Source organism: Haliotis rufescens, unplaced genomic scaffold, assembly GCF_023055435.1.
Source record: "Haliotis rufescens isolate VD_foot unplaced genomic scaffold, xgHalRufe1.0.p SCAF_34, whole genome shotgun sequence".
Lineage (NCBI taxonomy): Eukaryota > Metazoa > Mollusca > Gastropoda > Lepetellida > Haliotidae > Haliotis > Haliotis rufescens.
This window is the reverse complement of record NW_025964046.1, coordinates 3,082,498-3,106,429: the sequence shown is the minus strand read 5'-3', so window position 1 is coordinate 3,106,429 and position 23,932 is coordinate 3,082,498. Positions and strand designations below refer to the sequence as shown.

Sequence of the window (23,932 nt, the reverse complement as noted above, 5' to 3'; positions counted from 1 at the left end):
GCAGGGAAAATAGTTTCTTGCTTTTAATGGATTTTTTAGCATTCTTTCTTTTCTTTTTTTGGCTGTCCATTCAGAAGATCATTTAAGGGTCGAGAAATTCTGGCAAAGTTCTTGACAAAGCTGCGGTAATACCCAGTGAATCCGAGGAATTTTCTGACATCATTAACATCCTTGGGGATTGGCCAGTCCTTGAGTGCAGCAATCTTGTCCGGGTCTGTTTCAATTCCGTTCACAGATACCACATGTCCCAAGTACTTTACTCGGACCTTGAAGAATAATTCTCACAGACTGCATAAGTGTACTGAAGTCCCGGTTGGAATAAAAGGCATGTCTTGTAGCATCCTTCAGATGTGTACTCCTAAGTCCAGTCCAGAAGCGGTTCCTTAGCATAGCACTACTAGCAGGTTTATCTGTGTACGTTCCTCTATCCAGTGCTCGTTGAAGTAAATCCTCAAGACGAATAGCCCAAGACGCTACTGACTCTGTATCTCCTTGCATAGCTTGGTTGAATTCTTGAAATAGATTTTCTGCAGTGACAACTGTACCATACGGACCCTCAAGCCTGTTAATAATATCAGTTACTGTAGCGTCTTCACCCCAGGAAAGGAGAATACGAGCAGCATCACCTTTAAGTGACTTCCTAACTGCCTGAGTCAGAGTGGCATTAGGATAAGTGTCGTCTCTAATGAGGCATCGGATCTCGAACTTCCACATCTCAAAGGATGTATCTCCCTTACTACCCGGATCTTCACCTGAAAAGGTAGATATCCTAAGTGGTCTCTGATATACAGGCCAAGGTGAAGAGGAGAGAGGCTGTGGGTAAAAGCACGGGTTTGCACTTGCTGCTGGACCGGGAGTGAAAGGAGAATAACCTGGTTTGATTGGTGTGAACATGTGTTCCTGGCTTGGGTTAGGTGTGAACAGATGGTTCTGTTTTGGTTGGGGTGTAACTTGATGAATGTTATATTTACCAGTGCTCTTCAAGTAGGCTAACATCTTAAATTCATCTTCATCAGATAAAACTTCAGACTTAACCTCTCAATCTTCACCACCTTGAGCCATTTTGATTAATACAACCAATAATATGTTGAAAAATATGTTATATACCTATAGTACATGTGAGCTACTCACCCTGGTTGTATACCAATGAATATAAACAATGACAATGTGTGTCACTGAATTAATTACATGACCATGTCAAAACAACCCGGATGTGCACACAACAATGTAAACAATGACAATGTGTGTCACTGAATTACATGACTATGTCAACACAACCCGGCTGTGCACACATCAATGTAAAAACAAATGACAATATATGTCACTGAATTACATTATGCCAATGGTGAAGCACTGTTGTAGGTATATACAATGGGGGAGGCAATGCTTTGATAGGTGATAAAGAAAACACAATAGGAGCTGTTTTTTTTGTTTTTTTAGAAACACTTAAATACACCATTTGCAAGTACGCAATATACAAGTGACCTTGATCACCAGATATGTGTTTAAAGAAAACAAATAAACACATATAATAATCGCAGAAAATATGCACAAAAAGCACCAAACCTTCACAGTGTGGACTGTGAACACAACATTGCAGAAAAGCACCAGTCAAATATACCCGTTGTGCTGAACCGGAATAAATAACTACCTCCACAATGACGTACCTAGACGAAGAGAACACCAAGGGAGACAATCGCCGACAGGTAAAGTATGAGGATGGGTGAAAAGGACAGAGAGACAAATGCTAAGGTGACATGGGAGTGTAGGTATATACTAACACTTTATTGATATAAACTAAGTCCAATGATTGATGGAAATTAAGTTACATTTACTTTAACACGAACGCGGCCAAACAACGCGAAAACGTATAACGCGAGTGCAGCTGTTATTAGTGCAAGTGTACGTGACGGACGCGCTCACACATGCAATCACGTAATGTAAATAATGAAGAACAACAAACCCCCAATATTATTGACAACACGGAAGATCGTTTTACAGACGATGAAAATAAGACATGGCAATGAAACTAAATTTAAACTAAACTAAACTACACTAAACTAGAACCAAACGCTAAACTAAATACTATAAACACAGGAACTAAGATAAACTGCAGTAGTAGATATTCTAGCTTAAAACGATAGGCGTATAATGCACCTATAGGTTTAAAGATAAAACACAAGTTTATGTACAAAGTATATATTGCACAATGGTTGTAGATGTATCATAAAATGCGTGTATACACAGAAAATAAAGTTATGACATGCAAGTCACGGTGACACAGATGATGAAGTGTTTATAAAGTACACGATGATGTAAAGTCTTTAAGTCTGATGATGATCACTTGTTAAAAGTTAATCACAGAATATATATCACAGGTGGAAGTTTCACAGATAAACACAGTCATGGTTGATGTCACGGGTATCTCAAAGTCACTCACAGTAATCGTGAATCAGTCACTTGTTGGTAGGTTGTATGCCGTATCATGATCGATGCATCGGCGGTCGACGTACCATGCAAGTACATAGGCCTCGTCGTGAAAGCGGGGTCGTCGTCGACGTTGTGTTGCTCAGGTGTAATGACAACTCCGTCCCTGTTCGGGCGCCATTTTGTCGCAGGTTCAGGCTTCTAGTCGTCCCAGACAAATATTGAAGACGGAGTTTCTTTTAAAATGTATTTATTTGCCTGTAACATGAAACGTCAACATTAGAAAAGTGTTGAGTGCTGTTGGCCAATCCTACCAGGCTGACAGGTGGCAATTGACTGTGCGTTCAAATTGCCGTGACGTCACAGGTAGAAGCCCGTGAATTAGGCGTTAAGATGGACCAAAGTAGAATTAAGCCTGCCGGCGACATAAGTGTTAAGGTCAGTTTTCCATATCGAAACATACTTAACTACAGCTAATGAAATCCGCCTGATGCACAGATGGCGCTGGGGTGTTATTTCTTCTGATCCTGGCATGTCACTTCGACATAAACAAGGAAGCTGGGCCGATGGTGAGGGTGTACTTCCCGTGCGTCATATATCCCCTCAGCTGTTGTGGAAACATCGAGCAATCACACACTTGTCAGTCGACAGCCAAATAAAGTATATAGTAATGTGATTATCGAATGTCACATCTATCCGCTATGGAATTTTTATTCTGAAGGATCCCTGCTATGTGTTTGTTTGTTTGTTTGTTGTTAAACGCCACACTCAGCAATATTCCAGCTATATGACAGCGGTCTGTAAATAATCGAGTCTGGACCAGATAATCCAGTGATTGATATCGTGAGCATCAATCCACGCATTTGGGATACGATGACATGTATTCCCTGTTATGTGAATGTATACACTCAGAGAGTGTGCATGTATTGCGTAGCGTGTGATCACTTCAAATTCAGATAATATTTGACTCTGTCATAACAGAGCACATTACAAAACAGTTACATATACTGTCATACGTTAAAAAAACAACATGTTTATTGTTACGTTTCGATTCCCAAATTAAAACAATATGTTAACCCAGAAATCTGTACATAACAGAACTTAGTGGAAAACAACAAATACGAAACTTGTGGTATATAATCCAAACATGTATTACACAATTAACGAAGTTTAAAAATGATTACAAATTACTGCGCAGCAATTACAATGGTTGCACACAATAGAGTGGTAGTACAATATTCAACGGAAATATATAATATAATGGGAGTGGTCAGTATCAGATATAAATATAATGGTGATAGCCGAAGTCAGTGATAATAGCATAGTCACCCAGTGGCGACAGTGGTCAAGCTTCCGAGATGATCTAGGCAGGGAATCAGGGATGATGAGCGATCCTCGCATGAAAGCTTGTTCCGAAGCGATGAAATGCGTGAGATATCCGTAAAACGCTAGTGTCCCCTTATATACAACCTGCCTAGCTTCTGGAAATCTACTTATTGCCATCACCATTCTAGCGGCACTAGAACATTACAGAATATTCAATGGTATTCCGAAAGTGTACACATAGCACTAGCATCTAAATATAGTAAACTCCTCAAAATTGCTTACATTAGACAGTACGACATTCCTGATAACTAATCACCGTCCAAACACAATAAGCGTCGACCGAATCTCAACAGAAACAAGGTAACACAGTCACACTCATTGTTCAACAATAAAATACTCTGCCATATGCCTTAGGCATTGAACCATGTGTCCTGGCTAGTGGGCCCATGATATTGACCACAATAGAATAGAAATATAAAATACTGGATAGGCTTTTGGGTGTGCGAGAGAGATGCTTTGTTCACTTGTTCCTAATCGCAGCTGGAACCTTCAAGTCACAGATAAAATACTGGCATTAGCATTAGTCAGTATTTCATCTGTGACTTGAAGGATCCAGCCGCATTAAAAAAATGACGTTAACTGTCCGTTAGTTTACGGCAACAGCACAGACATTGTTATTATACAATCCGAAAATGAATATGCTGAGTGATATCAACGTTTAGTCTATATAAATATATATTTCAGTTTTCCTTAGCAAGAACGTGTGTTCAACCTGAAAAATGTCTACGATTAAATCCGTTCATAGCACATTACTGAAGCTATCGGGACCTTCATTACCACCATTGCTGAGCAGAAAGCAGTAGACCCGTGAGGATCCGGTGTAGAATAGGTCTTCAGCAACCCATGCTTACCATAAAAGGTGACTATGCTTGTCGTAAAAGGCGACGGGATCGGATGGTCAGGCTCGTTGACTTGGTTAATGCATGGCATCGTATCCCAATTGGGTGGATCGATGCTTATGATGTCAATCATTGGATTGTCTGGTCCAGACTCGATTATTTACAGACCGCCGTCATATAGCTGAAATATTGCTGAGTGCGACGTTAAACAACAAACAAACAAACAAACAAACAAACAAACAAACAAACAGAAAGCAGTATGTTGTGCCTGCGGGTTAACCTTCGAAGACGGCTGTCCAATATGGTCCTGTCTGTTATTCAGTTTCAAATGATTGCGTGATTCGAAAAAAACTTGTCAGCCCTGTTTCTTTTTCATCTTCAACAACTATTCCCTTAATTGCAAGATTTTACTTTGAAGGTTTTAGAATAGGTTTTTCTTTATTAAAACCTAAAAGCAAGTTTTTCCTGTGTTTTGAAGACGCCACCTTTACAATGGCAAATATCCGCAAATATATTAGCACAAAGCTACGACTCCACACCCACATGATTGCGTCAGTAGCATTAACCTGTGAGGTCATGGTCCATAAACGAAAGATAAAACGAAACTGGAAATTAAATCGTGATGCACAATCAAAGATGAGAGATTGTTTCTAAATTATGGTTAAATATGTGAACTTCTTATATAAGGAAGTTGTAACAACCGCCGTTACCACGTTCTTGTGATCACTTTAAAATAGACCTTGTTCCGGATATAGTTGTATATTTGGAACTCGTATAACAATCGCCGTTCTAGTGATCACTTTATATAAAATAGACCTTTTCCGGCCATAGTGTGTAATGTACAGTATCTGGCATACTTGATGACACAAAGACCACTCTGAAGTATTTTGTCACTTCCGGGTCGCGTTGCTCTCGCCTTTTCGCGAGCGCCTGGTGTCGTCGCTGTGTGCTGATGATTCGTGGGCGCATGGTCGTGGTACTGTCGGGATCGTGCTGTGGAACTGGTATTTGTCGCTTATATCAAAACAAAGATATGTGGTGAAACACTGCCATTTCAACATGATGTATATTCGAACAACCTGTGTCTTTTTTGGAATCATGTCATGGGCGTGTTTCTGGATATATGGAGTGGATGGAACGTCTACAGTAATTGAACGTAAGTTTTAAGCTCACCTGAAGCAGAATCTACAACTACTTGTTTCCACCAATGAGGAAATCCCAATTTGTTCAAGAGATTCCAATCCGATTTTCAATATGGCTGCCTCGCTTATAGCATTTAACAAAATTATGATTATGTCGACATTGTAAATGTTGACCTTGATTTCACCTTTGCAGCTTCTTACTTCCAATAGTTTCTTCAATGGCTCTTCTCGACGTTCTTTCAGGGGAGGTAATAAAATCAGAAACCTGACGTTAAGGTCACTGAGCAACACTCATTCAATCTAGGTAGACACAATTTTATGGATAACAACTTCTTTAGATCCTTATACCGTTGTCAAGCAAGGCATGGTTGACGCAGAACTTTATCGGTCCGTCATTGGCCCGTCGACATGTTCTGGCGTGCATTAATGCTCAAGGTGGACATATCCGATATCACGTGACATTATGAGGTATATTCCGACATTTTACACACTTGCCTCGTCTTGTGTCATGACTGTGACTGTTGACCCCACGCGACTTTATGGGCCTGTCCGTCTGCACGTTAAAGTTTGATTGAAATTATTTTTTGTACACATGATGTTAAAAGATTGTTCTAATGAATTATGAATTGACCCGTTATGCCGTGCAGTGATCAAAAGTAGTATTGCCCTGTGTGATTAAGCCAATGGACGTAGAGGAGAGAAATATTTTCAGCCAATCACCGAGATTGTAACGCATGTCTTAAGGTTGTGCATCATCTCCGAGAACTTCTCGTAACCCATAATTCAAGTATTGTTGACTTTGAAATATTCTTGTTTTTATATTATGAACAGCTCTTCAGCAACCCATGCTTGCCGTAAAAGGCGACTAAGCTTGTGGTAAGAGGCGACTTACGGGATCGGGTTGTCAGGCTCGCTGACTTGGTTGATGCATGTCATGGTATCCCAATTGCGTGGATCATGCACATGATGTCAATCACTGGATTGTCTGGCCCAGGGTCCAGACTCGATTATGTACAGACCGCCATCAGATAGCTGGAATATTGCTGAGCGCGGCGTTAAACGTCAAACAAACAAACAAACAATAAAACAAGATATTCACCTGTAGGTTTACAGTTTTAATTGAACAAAAAATTAAATCTGGTTTTACAGCTGCAGCTGAATCTTATCTTAAAGTAGGATTTAAAGTACTTAGCTCCAGAATGATTATGTGACTCGAAACATTCCATTAAGGGGAAGAAGTAACACATGGAAATACAGTAAACTACGGTTATAACGAACTCAAAGGGACCACTTATTTAAGTTTGTTATAACCGTAGTTCGTTATAAGCATATATACAGCATAAATACGACAAATGGCCGGGACTAAAAAATAAGTTCGTTATTCAATCAGTTCGTTATAAGCGTGTTCGTTATAGCCGTAGTTCACTGTATAGCTAAAGTTGTGTGTCACTCTCTGAGTTGAGGTGTTTTTGTCAAACAAATTGCAACAGTGTTTCCACCAGTAATCGTAGCAGACTACATCAAATGCAAGCATTAAATCGCGTGCTTACTGAGTTGGTTTCACTATGTGAAAGCGTAAACGACACGAATCGAAGTCGTGGGGCGTGATATTGCGTCGCTGCCGCCGTGGGAGGAACATTGCGTATAAGTGCAGCAGCAGTCATTTTGTTTGACTGCCATATGTTGCTAAATGTCCAACACTGTGGAGATTATGTTCCTAGGTTCAAATTCAAGAACGTTGCAGCAGGATAATACCCGCCCACGCGTTGCTCTTGCTGTAACAGGCTCATTTAGCATAGCATTGCTGTACTGCCATTTCTGCAGATCTGCAGGCTGTTTCTGCAGATCTGTCTCTCACAGACGCCAACGACCCGGATCGGTAACGCTAGCTTTGTTGCGCTGACTGGCTGTCATTTTGAACAACATACCCCAGACTGTTTTCAATCACCCGGTGTCTTCAAAGCGCCGACGCTGCTCGCCCGTATTAACGCAATTGGTGGTCACACCTTATATTGACATCTTTTAGGGCGTGTCGCTCTGCCTCATGTTACTCGGTATGGGTCTCGTCAATGCGTTTGTTATAGTAAAACATGGCTCAGACGAATAACCAAATATCAAGTTGTTATTGTCAATAACGTAACATTTACACCATTTTATACAACACAGTCACATTTTTTCTGCAAGTATTTATAACAACTTCAAAGTCTACTCTACCGTGGAGAGGTTTAGATCGGTTCCTACAGGCGAATATTACGATATCACTGCTACAGAAAAGCCGTTGTTTACTGTTTATTTCAATGCAGATACCTATGACGTGTTTCTCATAATGTCATCATATGATACATAATATACATATGGCGTTTTTATTGCTTTCTCGGTGACATCTACGGACACCCCTATACAGGTGAAGCGGGAAGTGATGTTGTTTTAGAGTGTGTAGGGGCAAAGAAGGAGGTAGGCGCCTGGTTTATGCCAGACATCGATGGATATGTTGTGGATATGTTTGAGGGAACTGAAGGATGCAAGATACGATACGGGAATCCACGTCGGCCAGAGCTGTCATTGGGAAGTAAAAACTGCACTAAACATGCTCTCAAAATCTCCAACATCAGCAAGGTGCACGAAGGAAATTGGAGGTGTCAATTACAAGGATTACCCAGAAGCATCCATGTCAACGTTTTGGCAGGTACTATAAGACAATCCTATCTTATTAGTGTTTTATCTTTGGTGTCCAAATTGAAAATGCAAAGTCAAATAAACTTGCTCTTATCAGATCCTCACCATCTCATGTCTTTACACTGGAATCAGACTATTTCCATGAAGGAAGCATGTGTAGTGTCGATCTCCGTAGCAAATTGTAGTAAGAGTATTTCAATTACTCGACTTTTGTCTTACTCTTGAATCTCAGTTGAACGATAAATGACGTTACCATCTTGATAACATGATTTGTTTGAATATCGATTGCTTTATTCCCCCTGACATATGTCTTTATATTTCTTAAAAAAACAAACTCGAAACAACATCCTCAGGAAAACTAAGCAACTTCATCTCCATCTGCCTCTGTTGATAATATTATATCCAAACAAAATGAACTTTGCTTTCACCCTATCGAAAACAAACGATCGACGAATCCATTTAGACGAAGCTATGTCACATTGTGGTGAACCAATTGCCTCTCCAACATGTAACTTGATTAAAAATTATGACAAATTAATCAACATAATGTCTACACTGAAATATGTCAATATCCTTGGCTTACTTCATAATATCTATCACTGGATTGTCTGGTCCAGACTCGATTATTTACAGACCGCCGTAATATAGCTGTAATATTGCTAACCTTGGCACTGACTCATAGTGCCATGTCTTGTGAACGTCTTAGAACAAACAACTGAAGTAACAACGACTACGTCATCGTCACCAAGGGCAAAAGTGACATCAACATCAGCAGCTCAAGCCACTACTACGTCCACTGCCCCCGGATCTACTCACTCAACAAATGAACCTACAACCTCTGTAACGGATACAAGCAGCACAGGGTTTAAGAATGAAAGAACCGAAGACTCTACAAATCCCCAAACACCCCCTGTAAACTCCATGCTGCCCCTGCTTGGCGGAACCATTGGCGGCGCTCTGGTTCTACTTGCTGCCGTCATCACCGTCTGCTGCTTACTCCGATCAAGGAAACAGAGGCACACCGATGGCTGTAAGTACTGTACTGTTCACAAGAGAGTGAGTGAGGGAGTTGGGTTTGGTTCAACGCCGCTTTGAACAGTATTTCATACGTTGCCAGCACTCCATCTTCATATAAGAAGCCGTGTATGTCAGTAGCAAGTAATGGCGAAGTGAATTCGTTAGAGTTAGTGTGTTTAGGTAAATGCTGATTTGAACTGTATGGCAGTTGCATCATGGTGTGTCAGCTTGATGTGGGAGGGAAGCCAAGTGAAGCAGGTCTTAAGTTTTTACCAATTTGGTGAAGCGTACGAGCAGGGATATGGTGCTGACAAACCTGGAAACAGGGATTCGAACCGACTAGACAAATAATGAGGAGGAACCGGGATTCGAACCCAAGGCCACAGGTCCCTGGCAAGCCTAAGCGACGCAACTCTGCACACAGAACTCCGATGTCTTAGGGCGAATGGGACATCAGTATCCCAAATATCGTTTATGACCTCTCGAGACGTAATAATGAAATGTTGTTATCAATTAATATCATTGTTCAGGAAATTTGTTTTTCTTGAATCATATTTGCTCAAATAGCAAAACATTTATTGCCAAAAAAATTAACAAAATAAATAAATGTTTGTGCATATTACCTAGTATATACCAGTTGTAGTTACTCCGTAGCGATAAGTGACGTAGGTATTGGCGCATGTTGTTTGAATGATATGAATCCAATGCTATACTATTCATTCTTCCTTAGCTGCTGAGCGGCCTGGCAAAGGTCATCAAAGGTATGTAGAGGTATTTCTTCATCTTTTCGCGAACACCTGGCATCATCACTGTTTGATAGTTTTTAATAATACATGCTGATGATAATGTCGGAAACGTATGATGGACTCTACCTTTAGTGGAAGTTTCATATGATTGTGGGAGTGGTTTTGTCACTTTATTTAATTAAAGAAAGGATTGAAAGAGCGAAGGATACGTTATGTCATGGATTGTCTGCATAAAATGAACGTTGTTGCTGTTGTCTGAGACTCGAATATCAGCATGGTACAGACAGTGCAAGATCCTTATCCACAACTAATACATAATTATCTTTTAAAAAACAAAATAACAAATGATTCAGTTATGTGAGTGAGTGAGTTGGGTTGGGTTTAACGCCGCTTTTAACAGTATTCCAGTTATATCACGGCGTGTCAGCTTAATGTGGGAGGAAAGCCCGAAGTGATGCAGGTCTCAGACGTTTACCACTTCGGTGAAACCCACGAGCACGGGTGTGGTGCTGACAAACCTAGAAACATAATCGGGGCGAACCGGGATTCGAACCCACAATCCTAGGTTTCTGGCGTGCCCAAGGGACGCATCTCTCCACATCGAATCGCGGCGCCTTAGACGACTGGGCCACCCGTGTCCCCGATTCAGTTATGTAACAGAGTGCCAGCTTGATGTGGTCGGAAGGCTGAAGCTGTGCAGGTCGCAGACGTTTACCACTTAAATGAAACCACGAACACGGGTATGGTGCTGACAAACCTAGAAACATAGGGATTCGAACCCATGATCACAATGAAATGCGGCGTCGTAGATTTATTAGTGTGCTAATATAACAAAGTAAACTAAACCAAAGGCAGTTCAATTTAAATAATGCGACATCTCTGAATTTCAAACAATCTTATTCCAACAGGTTTTAACTGAACTGATTTATTCATGTTGTATGTCAACACAAACCGAATATGATGTAATCATACACATTTAACTTATCAGAAATCAAGATCCGGAACAGGGAGAAGATGATGGTCAGTACATATAAATACGAGATTATTAAATCACACATTCAGTTTTGAAGTGTTTTATTAAAGAGGGATACAATCTATACATGACAAAACTGTAAACAAATATCAACAAATGCAAGAAACTTTCTTTCTTTTTTTCCTCTGTCAATATCAGTATCAATATTTCGTTGAGGCAAATTTCCCCATCCACTTTGCAGTGATGGTGGGTAATCCCATCTACAGCAGCTACGATGGGGGCGTGGACTATGCCCAGATAGGTGGGGCCAGACAGACAGCCAGCACCAAGGGTGAGTCTATGGTATATATGACAAGGGGAGGTGTGGGGACGTCACTATGTCCTGATAGGTGAGTCTAGGCAGACAGACAGCACCCCGGGTGAGTCTATGGTATAGATGACAAGGGTGGGTAATCCCATCTACAGCAGCTACTTTGGGGACGTGGACTATGCCCAGATAGGTGGGGCCAGACAGACAGCAAGCACCAAGGGTGAGTCTTTGGTATATATGACAAGGGGGAGGTATGGGGACGTCACTATGTCAAGATAGGTGGGGCCAGACAGACAGAAAGCACCAAGGGTGAGTCTATGGTATATATGACAAGGGGGGGGGGGGGGGGGGGGGTATGGGGACGTCACTATGTCCAGATAGGTGGGGCCAGACAGACAGAAAGCTCCAAGGGTGAGTCTATGGTATATATGACAAGGGGGGGGGGGGGGGGGGGGGGGGGTATGGGGACGTCACTATGTCCAGATAGGCGGGGCCAGACAGTCAGACAGCACCCAGGGTGAGTCTATGATATATATTACAAAGGAAGGTGTGGGGACGTCACTATGTCCAGATAGGTGGGGCCAGACAGACAGCCAGCACCCAGGGTGAGTCTATGGTATAAATGACAAGGGGGAGATGTGGGGACGTCACTTTGCCCAGATAGGTGGGGCCAGACAGACAGCCAGCACCCAGGGTGAGTCTATGGTATAAATGACAAGGGGGAGGTGTGGGGACGTCACTATGTCCTGATAGGTGGGACCAGACAGACAGCTAGCACCCAGGGTGAGCCCATGGTATAGATGACAAGGGGGAGGTGTGGGGACGTCACTATGCCCAGATAGGTTGGGCCAGACAGACAGGCAGCACCCAGGGTGAGTCTATGGTATAGATGACAAGGGGGAGGTGTGGGGACGTCACTGTGTCCTGATAGGTGGGGCCAGACAGACAGACAGCACCCAGGGTGAGCCAATGGTATAGATGACAAGGGGGAGGTGTGGGGACATCACTATGTCCTGATAGGTTGGGCCAGACAGACAGCACCCAGGGTGAGTCTATGGTATAGATGACAAGGGAGAGGTGTGGGGACGTCACTGTGTCCTGATAGGTGGGGCCAGACAGACAGCCAGCACCCAGGGTGAGTCTATGATATAGATGACAAGGGGGAGGTGTGGGGACGTCACTATGTCCTGATAGGTGGGTCCAGGCAGCCAGCACCCAGGGTGAGTCTATGGTATATATGACAAGGGGGAGGTGTGGGGACGTCACTATGTCCTGATAGGTGGGACCAGACAGACAGCTAGCACCCAGGGTGAGCCTATGGTATAGATGACAAGGGGGAGGTGTGGGGACGTCACTATGCCCAGATAGGTGGGGCCAGACAGACAGGCAGCACCCAGGGTGAGTCTATGGTATAGATGACAAGGGGGAGGTGTGGGGACGTCACTGTGTCCTGATAGGTGGGGCCAGACAGACAGACAGCACCCAGGGTAAGCCTATGGTATAGATGACAAGGGGGAGGTGTGGGGACATCACTATGTCCTGATAGGTTGGGCCAGACAGCCAGCACCCAGGGTGAGTCTATGGTATAGATGACAAGGGAGAGGTGTGGGGACGTCACTGTGTCCTGATAGGTGGGGCCAGACAGACAGCCAGCACCCAGGGTGAGTCTATGATATAGATGACAAGGGGGAGGGGTGGGGACGTCACTATGTCCTGATAGGTGGGTCCAGGCAGCCAGCACCCAGGGTGAGTGTATGGTATATATGACAAGGGGGAGGTGTGGGGACGTTACTATGTCCAGATAGGTGGGGCTAGACAAGACAGACAGCACCCAGGGTGAGTCTATGGTATATATGACAAGGGGGAGGTGTGGTAGCCTGGTTGTCAAAGCGTTGAATCTTCAATCCAAAGACCCGGGTTTGATTGCTTACTTCGCCGCTAATAGCTGCAAGATTCCCCACGTGGCCATAATGTTGCAACCCTATGTCTGGTGTCCACCGTCGTTCTGTGGCTAAAACCGGGGAAAACCCCGCCCACTCATTTAATAAACTTATAGCTGTATGCTTGGACATTCCTGTTGTATTGATAAATGATCCGTCAGCTTTTAAACGTTCACGAAGTCGATTGACAAAAGTTTCATTCATTGGAAGGGGCCTGTTTCATTCTTTCCTTTACCAATTCTGACGATTTTTTAAAATTTAAATCCATCATGTATCAAGTAGATGGATCAATTTCTCGAAATTTAAACATTTGATCTATGGGTCTATCTTGAAGGTCTCGTACACTGTTTTTTAATCATTGGCACTGATTCATTTGTAAACATGTCTCATGTTGTACTGAATACTGTCTCCTTTAGACCCCCAGGCGTCCCCTGGTACATCTCAGGAGGTTGCAGACATATACGCCATCCCGGATAAACAGCGTTCATCAACACTGAATGGTGAGTCGCAGGAAAACTGTGTTAATGAATACTATTTGCCCGAAAATCATGGACAAAAGAATTCTACACATTTTACAGATAACATAGAATTGTTTGCTGGATAAACTTAATGTCCTGAAAAAATGTCTTAGGATCCTCCTTTGTGGATATCATGTCTAGGGATCCTCCTTTGTGTTTATGATGTCTTGGGATCATCCTTTGTCGATATCACGTCTGAGGATCCTCCTTTGTGGATATCATGTCTTAGGATCCTCCTTTTTCGGATATCATGTCTTGGGATCCTTCTTTGTGTTTATGATGTCTTGGGATCCTCCTTTGTCGATATCACGTCTGAGGATCCTCCTTTGTGGATATCCTGTCTAAGGATCCTCCTTTGTGGATAGCACGTCTTAGGCTCCTCCTTTGTCGATATCACGTCTTAGGATCCGATTTTGTGGATATCATGTCTTAGGGTCCCTCCTTTGTGGATATCATGTCTTGGGATCCTTCTTTGTGGATATCCTGTCTTAGGATCCTCCTTTACGGGTATCATGTCTTGGGATCCTCCTTTGTGGGTATCATGTCTTAGGATCCTCCTTTGTGGATATCACGTCTGAGGATCCTTCTTTGTAGATATCATGTCTTAGGATCCTCCTTTCTCGATATCATGTCTTAGGATCCTTATTTGTGGATATCACGTCTAAGAATCCTCCTTTGTGTTTATCACGTCTTTGGATCCTCCTTTGTGGACATCATGTCTTGAGGCAGTGTCCGAAAAAATATTGTCTCACAAAAAAGATAAATGTGCAGGAAAATTGCATATATGGACAACTTCTGTTCTACAATTAGGAGCAACGTTTCGGTGTAGGTTAAACACTAAGTTTGTTATCCATATATGTCCTTACTTAGTACTCCACCCGTGAAGATCGGTGGTAGAATAGGTCTTCAGTAACCCATGCTTGCCATTAAAGGTGACTATGCTTGTCATAAGAGGGGACTAATTGGATCGAGTAGTCAGGCTTGCTGACTTAGTTGGTGCATTCATCGTGTCCCAATTACGTGCATCGATGCTCATGATATCAATCACTGGATTGTCTGGTCAAAACCAGATTAATTACACTCCGCCGACATATAGCTGGAATATTGTTGTGTGTGGCGTTAAACAACGATCAATCATTGTTCTTACAAAAGTCTATATATGTACCGAGTACAAAGAAATGTGAAGGTTAGTAGCCTTTCACACTCCAAATATTTGACGGCGGTCTGTAAATCATCGAATCTGGACCACACAATCCAGTGATTGAAAAACAGAAATACTATGTTCAATCTGCGTTTTTAATTAATTAAAGTTTCATTAATGAGTCATTGTGTCTTTGATATACGTTCTTGGACTATGGTTGTAATAGTTATTTATGCATTGAACATCAGTAACCAAATTATACACATATGTGTACATGTACATACTAACTTTTTGAAGTAGGATGTTGTTGGTAACTAAAAAGTTAGATTACCATTGTTTCTTGAAGCGGAGGCCGTTGCCTGTGATGTGTACAGCGTCGTACAGAAACAACCCAAGTCGGAAGGCCAGGGAATGTCACACCAACCGACGGACAAAGATGGTAGGTCAGATTAGTATTGCCGAGGGAGTGATAGAGTGTGGTTGTACTTTTAGCAATATTCCAGCAATATTACGGCGGGGAATTCATACAGTGCATCCATATGGATATTCGAATTCGATTCACTGAGCTACCATACCTTCCATCTGGCTTTGCCATTATGTACATGTGCAAAATGTCTTTTTGAAGTAGGATGTTATTGGAAATATAAGATAGCTATCACAACGTCATTTCTGGAGATTCGAACATGCCCTTTGTCGATATCACGCCTTGGGATCCTCCTTTGTGTTAATCATGTCTTAGGATCATCCTTTGTGGATATCACGTCTTAGGATCCTTCTTTGTGGATATCATGTCTCAGAATCCTCCTTTGTGGATATAAAGTCTTAGGTTCCTCCTTTGTGGATATCATGTCTTAGGGTCCTCCTTTGTGGATATCATGTCTTAGGTTCTTCCTTTGAGTTGATCACGTCTTAGGTTCCTCCTTTGTGGATATCATGTCTTAGGTTCCTCCTTTGTGGATATCATGTATTTGGGTCCTCCTTTGTGGATATCATGTCTTAGGGTCCTTCTTTGTGGATATCATCTCTCAGAAACCTCCTTTGTGGATATCATGTCTCAGAATCCTCCTTTGTGGATATCATGTCTTAGGTTCCTCCTTTGTGTTAATCATGTCTTAGGGTCCTCCTTTCTCGATATCACGTCTTAGGTTGCTTATTTGTGGATATCATGTCTTAGGGTCCTCCTTTGTGGAAATCATGTCTTTGGATCCTCCTTTGTGGATATCATGTCTTGAAGCAGTGTCCGAAAAAATATTATGTCTCAGAACAAAGATAAATGTGCAGGAAAATTGCATATATGGACAACTTCTGTTCTACAATTAGGAGCAACGTTTCGGTGTAGGTTAAACACTAAGTTTGTTATCCATATATGTCCTTACTTAGTACTCCACCCGTGAAGATCGGTGGTAGAATAGGTCTTCAGTAACCCATGCTTGCCATTAAAGGTGACTATGCTTGTCATAAGAGGGGACTAATTGGATCGAGTAGTCAGGCTTGCTGACTTAGTTGGTGCAAGTCATCGTGTCCCAATTACGTGCATCGATGCTCATGATATCAATCACTGGATTATCTGGTCAAAACTTGATTATTTACACTCCGCCGAGAGAGAGCTTGCATATTGTTGTGTGTGGCGTTAAACAACGATCAATCATTGTTCTTACAAAAGTCTATATATGTACCGAGTACAAAGAAGTGTGAAGGTTAGTAGCCTATCACACTCCAAATATTTGACGGCGGTCTGTAAATCATCGAATCTGGACCAGACAATCCAGTGATTGAAAAACAGAAATACTATGTTCAATCTGCGTTTTTAATTAATTAAAGTTTCATTAATGAGTCATTGTGTCTTTGATAAACGTTCTTGGACTATGGTTGTAATAGTTATTTATGCATTGAACATCAGTAACCAAATTATACACATATGTGTACATGTACATACTAACTTTTTGAAGTAGGATGTTGTTGGTAACTAAAAAGTTAGATTACCATTGTTTCTTGAAGCGGAGGCCGTTGCCTGTGATGTGTACAGCGTCGTACAGAAACAACCCAAAACGGAAGGCCAGGGAATGTCACACCAACCGACGGACAAAGATGGTAGGTCAGATTAGTATTGCCGAGGGAGTGATAGAGTGTGGTTGTACTTTTAGCAATATTCCAGCAATATTACGGCGGGGAATTCATACAGTGCATCCATATGGATATTCGAATTCGATTCACTGAGCTACCATACCTTCCATCTGGCTTTGCCATTATGTACATGTGCAAAATGTCTTTTTGAAGTAGGATGTTATTGGAAATATAAGATAGCTATCACAACGTCATTTCTGGAGATTCGAACATGCCCTTTGTCGATATCACGCCTTGGGATCCTCCTTTGTGTTAATCATGTCTTAGGATCATCCTTTGTGGATATCACGTCTTAGGATCCTTCTTTGTGGATATCATGTCTCAGAATCCTCCTTTGTGGATATAAAGTCTTAGGTTCCTCCTTTGTGGATATCATGTCTTAGGGTCCTCCTTTGTGGATATCATGTCTTAGGTTCTTCCTTTGAGTTGATCACGTCTTAGGTTCCTCCTTTGTGGATATCATGTCTTAGGTTCCTCCTTTGTGGATATCATGTATTTGGGTCCTCCTTTGTGGATATCATGTCTTAGGGTCCTTCTTTGTGGATATCATCTCTCAGAAACCTCCTTTGTGGATATCATGTCTCAGAATCCTCCTTTGTGGATATCATGTCTTAGGTTCCTCCTTTGTGTTAATCATGTCTTAGGGTCCTCCTTTCTCGATATCACGTCTTAGGTTGCTTATTTGTGGATATCATGTCTTAGGGTCCTCCTTTGTGGAAATCATGTCTTTGGATCCTCCTTTGTGGATATCATGTCTTGAAGCAGTGTCCGAAAAAATATTATGTCTCAGAACAAAGATAAATGTGCAGGAAAATTGCATATATGGACAACTTCTGTTCTACAATTAGGAGCAACGTTTCGGTGTAGGTTAAACACTAAGTTTGTTATCCATATATGTCCTTACTTAGTACTCCACCCGTGAAGATCGGTGGTAGAATAGGTCTTCAGTAACCCATGCTTGCCATTAAAGGTGACTATGCTTGTCATAAGAGGGGACTAATTGGATCGAGTAGTCAGGCTTGCTGACTTAGTTGGTGCATGTCATCGTGTCCCAATTACGTGCATCGATGCTCATGATATCAATCACTGGATTATCTGGTCAAAACTTGATTATTTACACTCCGCCGAGAGAGAGCTTGCATATTGTTGTGTGTGGCGTTAAACAACGATCAATCATTGTTCTTACAAAAGTCTATATATGTACCGAGTACAAAGAAGTGTGAAGGTTAGTAGCCTATCACACTCCAAATATTTGACGGCGGTCTGTAAATCATCGAATCTGGACCAGACAATCCAGTGATTGAAAAACAGAAATACTATGTTCAATCTGCGTTTTTAATTAATTAAAGTTTCATTAATGAGTCATTGTGTCTTTGATAAACGTTCTTGGACTATGGTTGTAATAGTTATTTATGCATTGAACATCAGTAACCAAATTATACACATATGTGTACATGTACATACTAACTTTTTGAAGTAGGATGTTGTTGGTAACTAAAAAGTTAGATTACCATTGTTTCTTGAAGCGGAGGCCGTTGCCTGTGATGTGTACAGCGTCGTACAGAAACAACCCAAAACGGAAGGCCAGGGAATGTCACACCAACCGACGGACAAAGATGGTAGGTCAGATTAGTATTGCCGAGGGAGTGATAGAGTGTGGTTGTACTTTTAGCAATATTCCAGCAATATTACGGCGGGGAATTCATACAGTGCATCCATATGGGTATTCGAATTCGATTCACTGAGCTACCGTACCTTCCAATTGGCTTTGCGATTATGTACATGTGCAAAATGTCTTTTTGAAGTAGGATGTTATGGGAAATATAAGATAGCCACGCGATATATAGCAAAGAACAATGAAGAGCGAAGTGTGGTTTATTTCATTAACATTGTACTATCATGACGTCATTTCTGGAGATTCGAACATGCGCTCACAACTTGATGACGTATATTGGACGACGTTATTTTTGAGAAGGGAGTGTCTAGTGAATTGTTCCCCATAGATGTAGCTCGGCTACTAAGATAAACGCGATAGCCGAACGATCGCATCCAAAAGCGGGTGAGATATTACAATCGTCATTGGGAGAAAAGGTACAGGCAATCGACGTGAGGATTGTGAGAATTTGCGGGAAATACCCACCTGTGCATAAAATGGACTTTCATTGATTCTGTTGAGGGAGTCATCATTATTAAAATACGGGTTAATATTTTGAAAGCTTGTACATTTCATCATCATCCTTAAGAGGCTGTACATGATGTTGATGTCTCATATAAGAAATAAACGTCTCATAGACGTTCTTTATCGTACAGTAAACACTGCAGGGAGAATAAATCACTCGGAGCTGCGCCCATCATGGTTTATTCTCCCTGCAGTGTTTTATTGTACGATAAACAACCCCCACTCGTCGTTTGTTTCCTAACTAAAAGTTAGATTACCATTGTTTCTTGAAGATGGGGCTGCTGAATGTGATGTGTACAGCGTGGTACAGAAACAGCCCAAGTGAGAGGATCGGGCAGAGTCACTCCAGTCGACAGACAAGGGAGGTAAGTCAGATAATGTTGTCGAGTGATTGTGTGATAGCGTTTTACGCTGAGATTAGCAATGTTCCAGCAATACCACGGATGGGGATCCCGGGGTAGGAATGCATATATCGCATCCATATAAAGATTCGAAATCGTTTGGCTAGGCTACAGTACCTCCTGGCTTTATGATAATGAGATAGACAATCGTGTGAACATATAAATATGGGCAACCGAAATGATCGAGTCAGTTGATCGTTTTAGTGAATAGTATTTTCCTATGTTGTAACTTCCATCAGGACGTGGGGAGTCCTGGCTACAACAGGTCCCCTGGAACCCTGCTTGTCATAAGAAGCGACTTAATGCATCAGGTTGTCAAGACTTGAACCATATACCGCCCGCCATGATAAAATGGAATAAACTTTGCGAACAACAATCAAACTGAAGACGAGCACACCTGTGTTCTCATATTGTAGGTATTCGCGGCATCGAGTCCCGATGTCCCCGAGCTTTGTTTGTTTGTTTGTTTGTTTGTGGCTTAACGCAGCACTCAGCAATATTCCAGCTATATGACGACGGTCTGTAAATAATCGAGTCTTGGCCAGGCAATCAGTGATAGGCATCACGAGCATCGATCCACGCAATTAGGATACGATGACATGCATCAACCAAGTCACCTTTAACGGCAAGCATGGGTTGCTATAGACCTATTCTCTACCCGGGTCTTCATGGGCCGTCCGAGCTTTGATGTCTTCCATAGCTGAGCAAACGAAATACTTCACTGATTGATACTGAATCATTTACGTTAAATATACCTGAGCTGAAGGAGGGTCCATATTTATGAGACATCCTGCCTTTACTCGTCTTAAAATATTGTTTAACAATTCTCAATGCGTGGGCACATGAAATAAAATAAAACCGATAAAAAATGACTTTGTTTTTATAGGTGAGATGTCTGAGCTGTACAGCTAGGTGTAGAAGCCACAAGATCATGGGTAGTAAGACAAGATCAAGACTGTGAAGTGGACTGTGAAGTGGACTGTGGGGTTGACTGTGAAGTGGAATGTGGGGTGGACTGGGGGGTGGACTGTGAAGTGGACTGTGAAGTGGACTCCGGGGTGGACTTTGAGGTGGACTGTGAGGTGGACAGTGTGGTGCAGCTTCTCTTTTGTGATTTTTTTCTTTGTTACCTTTTGTTATGATAATTACCAATTTATTGTTATTCTGCACAGATAATTCAGGTCCAACGGGGCACAGTTTAGTAGAAACAATGCTGAGAAAGAACATGCCACAAGACAAACCAGGAGCAGATGAGTTGGACCTGTAGCTCTCTACCGTTAGACAACATATTCAGTGTACAGCTATTCTATTCTTCTAAACCAAACAGATGATAAATAACACGGATCGGATGTTTGTCACACCCAATTTATCTATTGCAACGTGTTGTTACATAATATCTTAAGTAAATTATTATGGCTTTCTGCGGTTTGTATTCTGTGTGCTATGACAATTTATCATCCAATAATGGCTTCCACGTAAATATTGCTTGAGTATATGTTATGAGATATCGCTACAATGGAACTGCATCACAATGCTTTGCATACCATTGTGACGTCATCGGTACAATGCCGTCACTAATCTACCACAGAAGCTGGTTAGCTGTAGTTTATACACACAGGACACTGGTTAGTACTGTTTGCATTGGCAAAAGGCTAGAAGATTGATTCAGGACAATAAGAATAATCTCACCCGTGTGTCTTTTAATATCAAATATATCAACACGAATTAAAACTCCGATGCTTTGGTTTAGATTTTTTATGTAACCCATTTTATGTATGTAGAATATGTAGAATATGATAAATATATACTTTGACTCAAACTGCTTATTTTGCTTTTAATATTATGTGCTTTTGGTCACAGTTACTAATAATTAGCACGTGTCATTATTGAATACTATGCTGTATTATTTTTTCAAATACATTCCGAATGGTTCATTTGTCCTTGCATCAAATACTCAACAATACCCTCAATTATATACACCAGTGTTACTGATGTTGTTAGATACAAGTCACGATATGGCTGAAATATTGGAGATGTGACGTAAAGCTTTAACTCACTCACTCACTGTTAGATACAAAAGTGATCACTAGCTTCCTGAAGCACACTCTCTCTACATGAACACAGTTTAGAAATGGCGTCTCTCTTAAATGCAATGACGTCACCATGGAATGTGATCACACCATGACACAATGGATGACGTCACATGCTCTTTTGTTACTAATTCTTTTAGTTACTCAATACGACTCTCCTTCAATATGTTGCTTAATAGTATATTATATATGTTGTTTCTTTGTATTCAGTATGTGTTTGAAAATATAACTAACCCAAATAATATATGTTGATTATGACAAATATGTTCTTGTGACTTAAATTGTTCATATACTGGTAATTTGTCTGTGTCTGGGCTAGCTATTCTATGTAAAAAGGATGTATTAACACATACATGTATCTCGTGCTCATTGTTCTCAAAAGCGAGGTGGTGGTGTTATTTTTTTATTTCTTTTATTGAAATCAAAAATATAAGGGGTGAACACTTCTTAATTTTTTCCCACCATGGATACCAACAAGCACAACTGAACACACTCTGAACTCGGCTCTTTAATACAACGTCAGTTGTCAAGCAAAGATAACAGAAACTGCTTCATGTCAGGAAGGAAATGTATGAAAATATTTTTTTTTGTATTAAAAATAGGATAAAAAGAGACGCACCGATGCCAGAGACATCCTTTTTTAACCAAGGACGTTTTGATGTCATTTTGTTAATAATGTGCTGTATCTTGTTTTTCAATATAACTCTTTGGATGTACACATTCTCCTGTCTTCAATGGATAAGGTTGAAGGACAAACTCTCAACTGGCCAAAAGACCACACATAATGATTTGTATTTATCAACTATTGTATTTGGATAACTGTTTTTTTCTTTATTGGCGTTTCTAGGCTGTACAATGCATTTGTAACACAACAGAAAATAAACTTTTGCCCAGTGAAATAGTTGAGTTTTAACTATGATGTTCGAGATGAGCTTAACAGATTTATTAAGGAATTGTGTTGTTTCCTTTATGCGGAAGTGTTGGTCATAAATGTTTAACCCACATTATTTCCAAATTGCACCCTTTGACGTCGATGACTCAACGTTATGAAATTGAAAGCTAACAAATATAAGTACTTCACTATGTAATGGACTACAGGTATGTGTATTATTGTTGGATTAGGGTTTATTCGAAGAAAATAACATATTAACATAATTGAAATAATCGCATATTTTTTATGTAAACACCTTAGTAGTGAAAGATGTATAAAACTATGAAAAGAATAATGAAATCCTCTAAACAAGCAGACTGAACAATGGAGAGATGACGGGGTACAATGGAGTCCTGTTTGCTCATGTGTTTAAATGGATTGACATTGTTTAGTATCGCTCAGTCACAAGCTAACATTACGCGAGCAAGGAAGATGATGATAATGATGATGATGGGTGATATCTGTACGGATTCTGTGGCTGGTAAGTCGCCTGTTTTACAGGACTGGAGTTATTTTGAAAGAAGACTATCCTCGTGTAAAGATTGGCCGAGACAAATGAACCAGTCGTCGGAAGATATGGCTGGATTCGTCTATTTGAATCGTGCTGATAGCTGCTATTGTTTTAAATGGGACATTCGTCTGAAAGGATGGGAAGCCACTGACGACCCATGGGTAGAACATGAAAAGTGGTCCCCCGACTGTCCCTACATTAAAATGGTCGGTGTTGTGAAACAAAAGAACGTACACACGTTGAGATAAACCATCGACATTGTCCATGGAGCCAATGTATTTGAATTGACAATAAGACGCATAGATAATTTGTTGGATAGGTCATTCGATTTCTCGTCGTCTTGCTGGAAGGTCGCGAAAGGTTTGGATTGCAAATCAAACCTATCATGGCCCCTTTGACTACCGGTGAAAAGGCCACCTTTTACACGTGTGTTGCGTAAAGTTGACCAACTCAAAGAAACAGTCATTGTGCAGTCATCCCAGTGGTTTCAAGACCGCGCTCAGTGTGTTCAAGATACCAAAATTAAATTTCAAGATGCCGTGAAAGCAAACAAACGAGTCATCGTGAAGAAAATACGTCTG

At 41.3% G+C, this 23,932-nt stretch overlaps 1 protein-coding gene across 2 annotated transcripts; it reads left to right on the top strand.

The window, feature by feature from the left end:
- Positions 1–9,149: 9,149 nt before the first annotated feature.
- Positions 9,150–22,808, top strand: LOC124148306. 2 transcript variants are annotated; one of them, XM_048380964.1, is made up of 10 exons: positions 9,150–9,500; positions 10,218–10,248; positions 11,222–11,253; positions 11,448–11,537; positions 13,873–13,956; positions 15,462–15,554; positions 17,114–17,206; positions 18,766–18,858; positions 19,691–19,783; positions 20,706–22,808. In XM_048380964.1, the coding sequence occupies exons 1-9, from the start codon at positions 9,392–9,394 to the stop codon at positions 19,741–19,743; spliced, it is 678 nt and encodes a 225-aa protein (XP_048236921.1). In that variant the 5' UTR covers positions 9,150–9,391; the 3' UTR covers positions 19,744–19,783; positions 20,706–22,808. The 2 variants fall into 2 exon arrangements, with proteins under 2 accessions (XP_048236921.1, XP_048236922.1); XM_048380965.1 differs by lacking the exon at positions 18,766–18,858 and having other exon boundaries at positions 9,151–9,500.
- Positions 22,809–23,932: the final 1,124 nt, after the last annotated feature.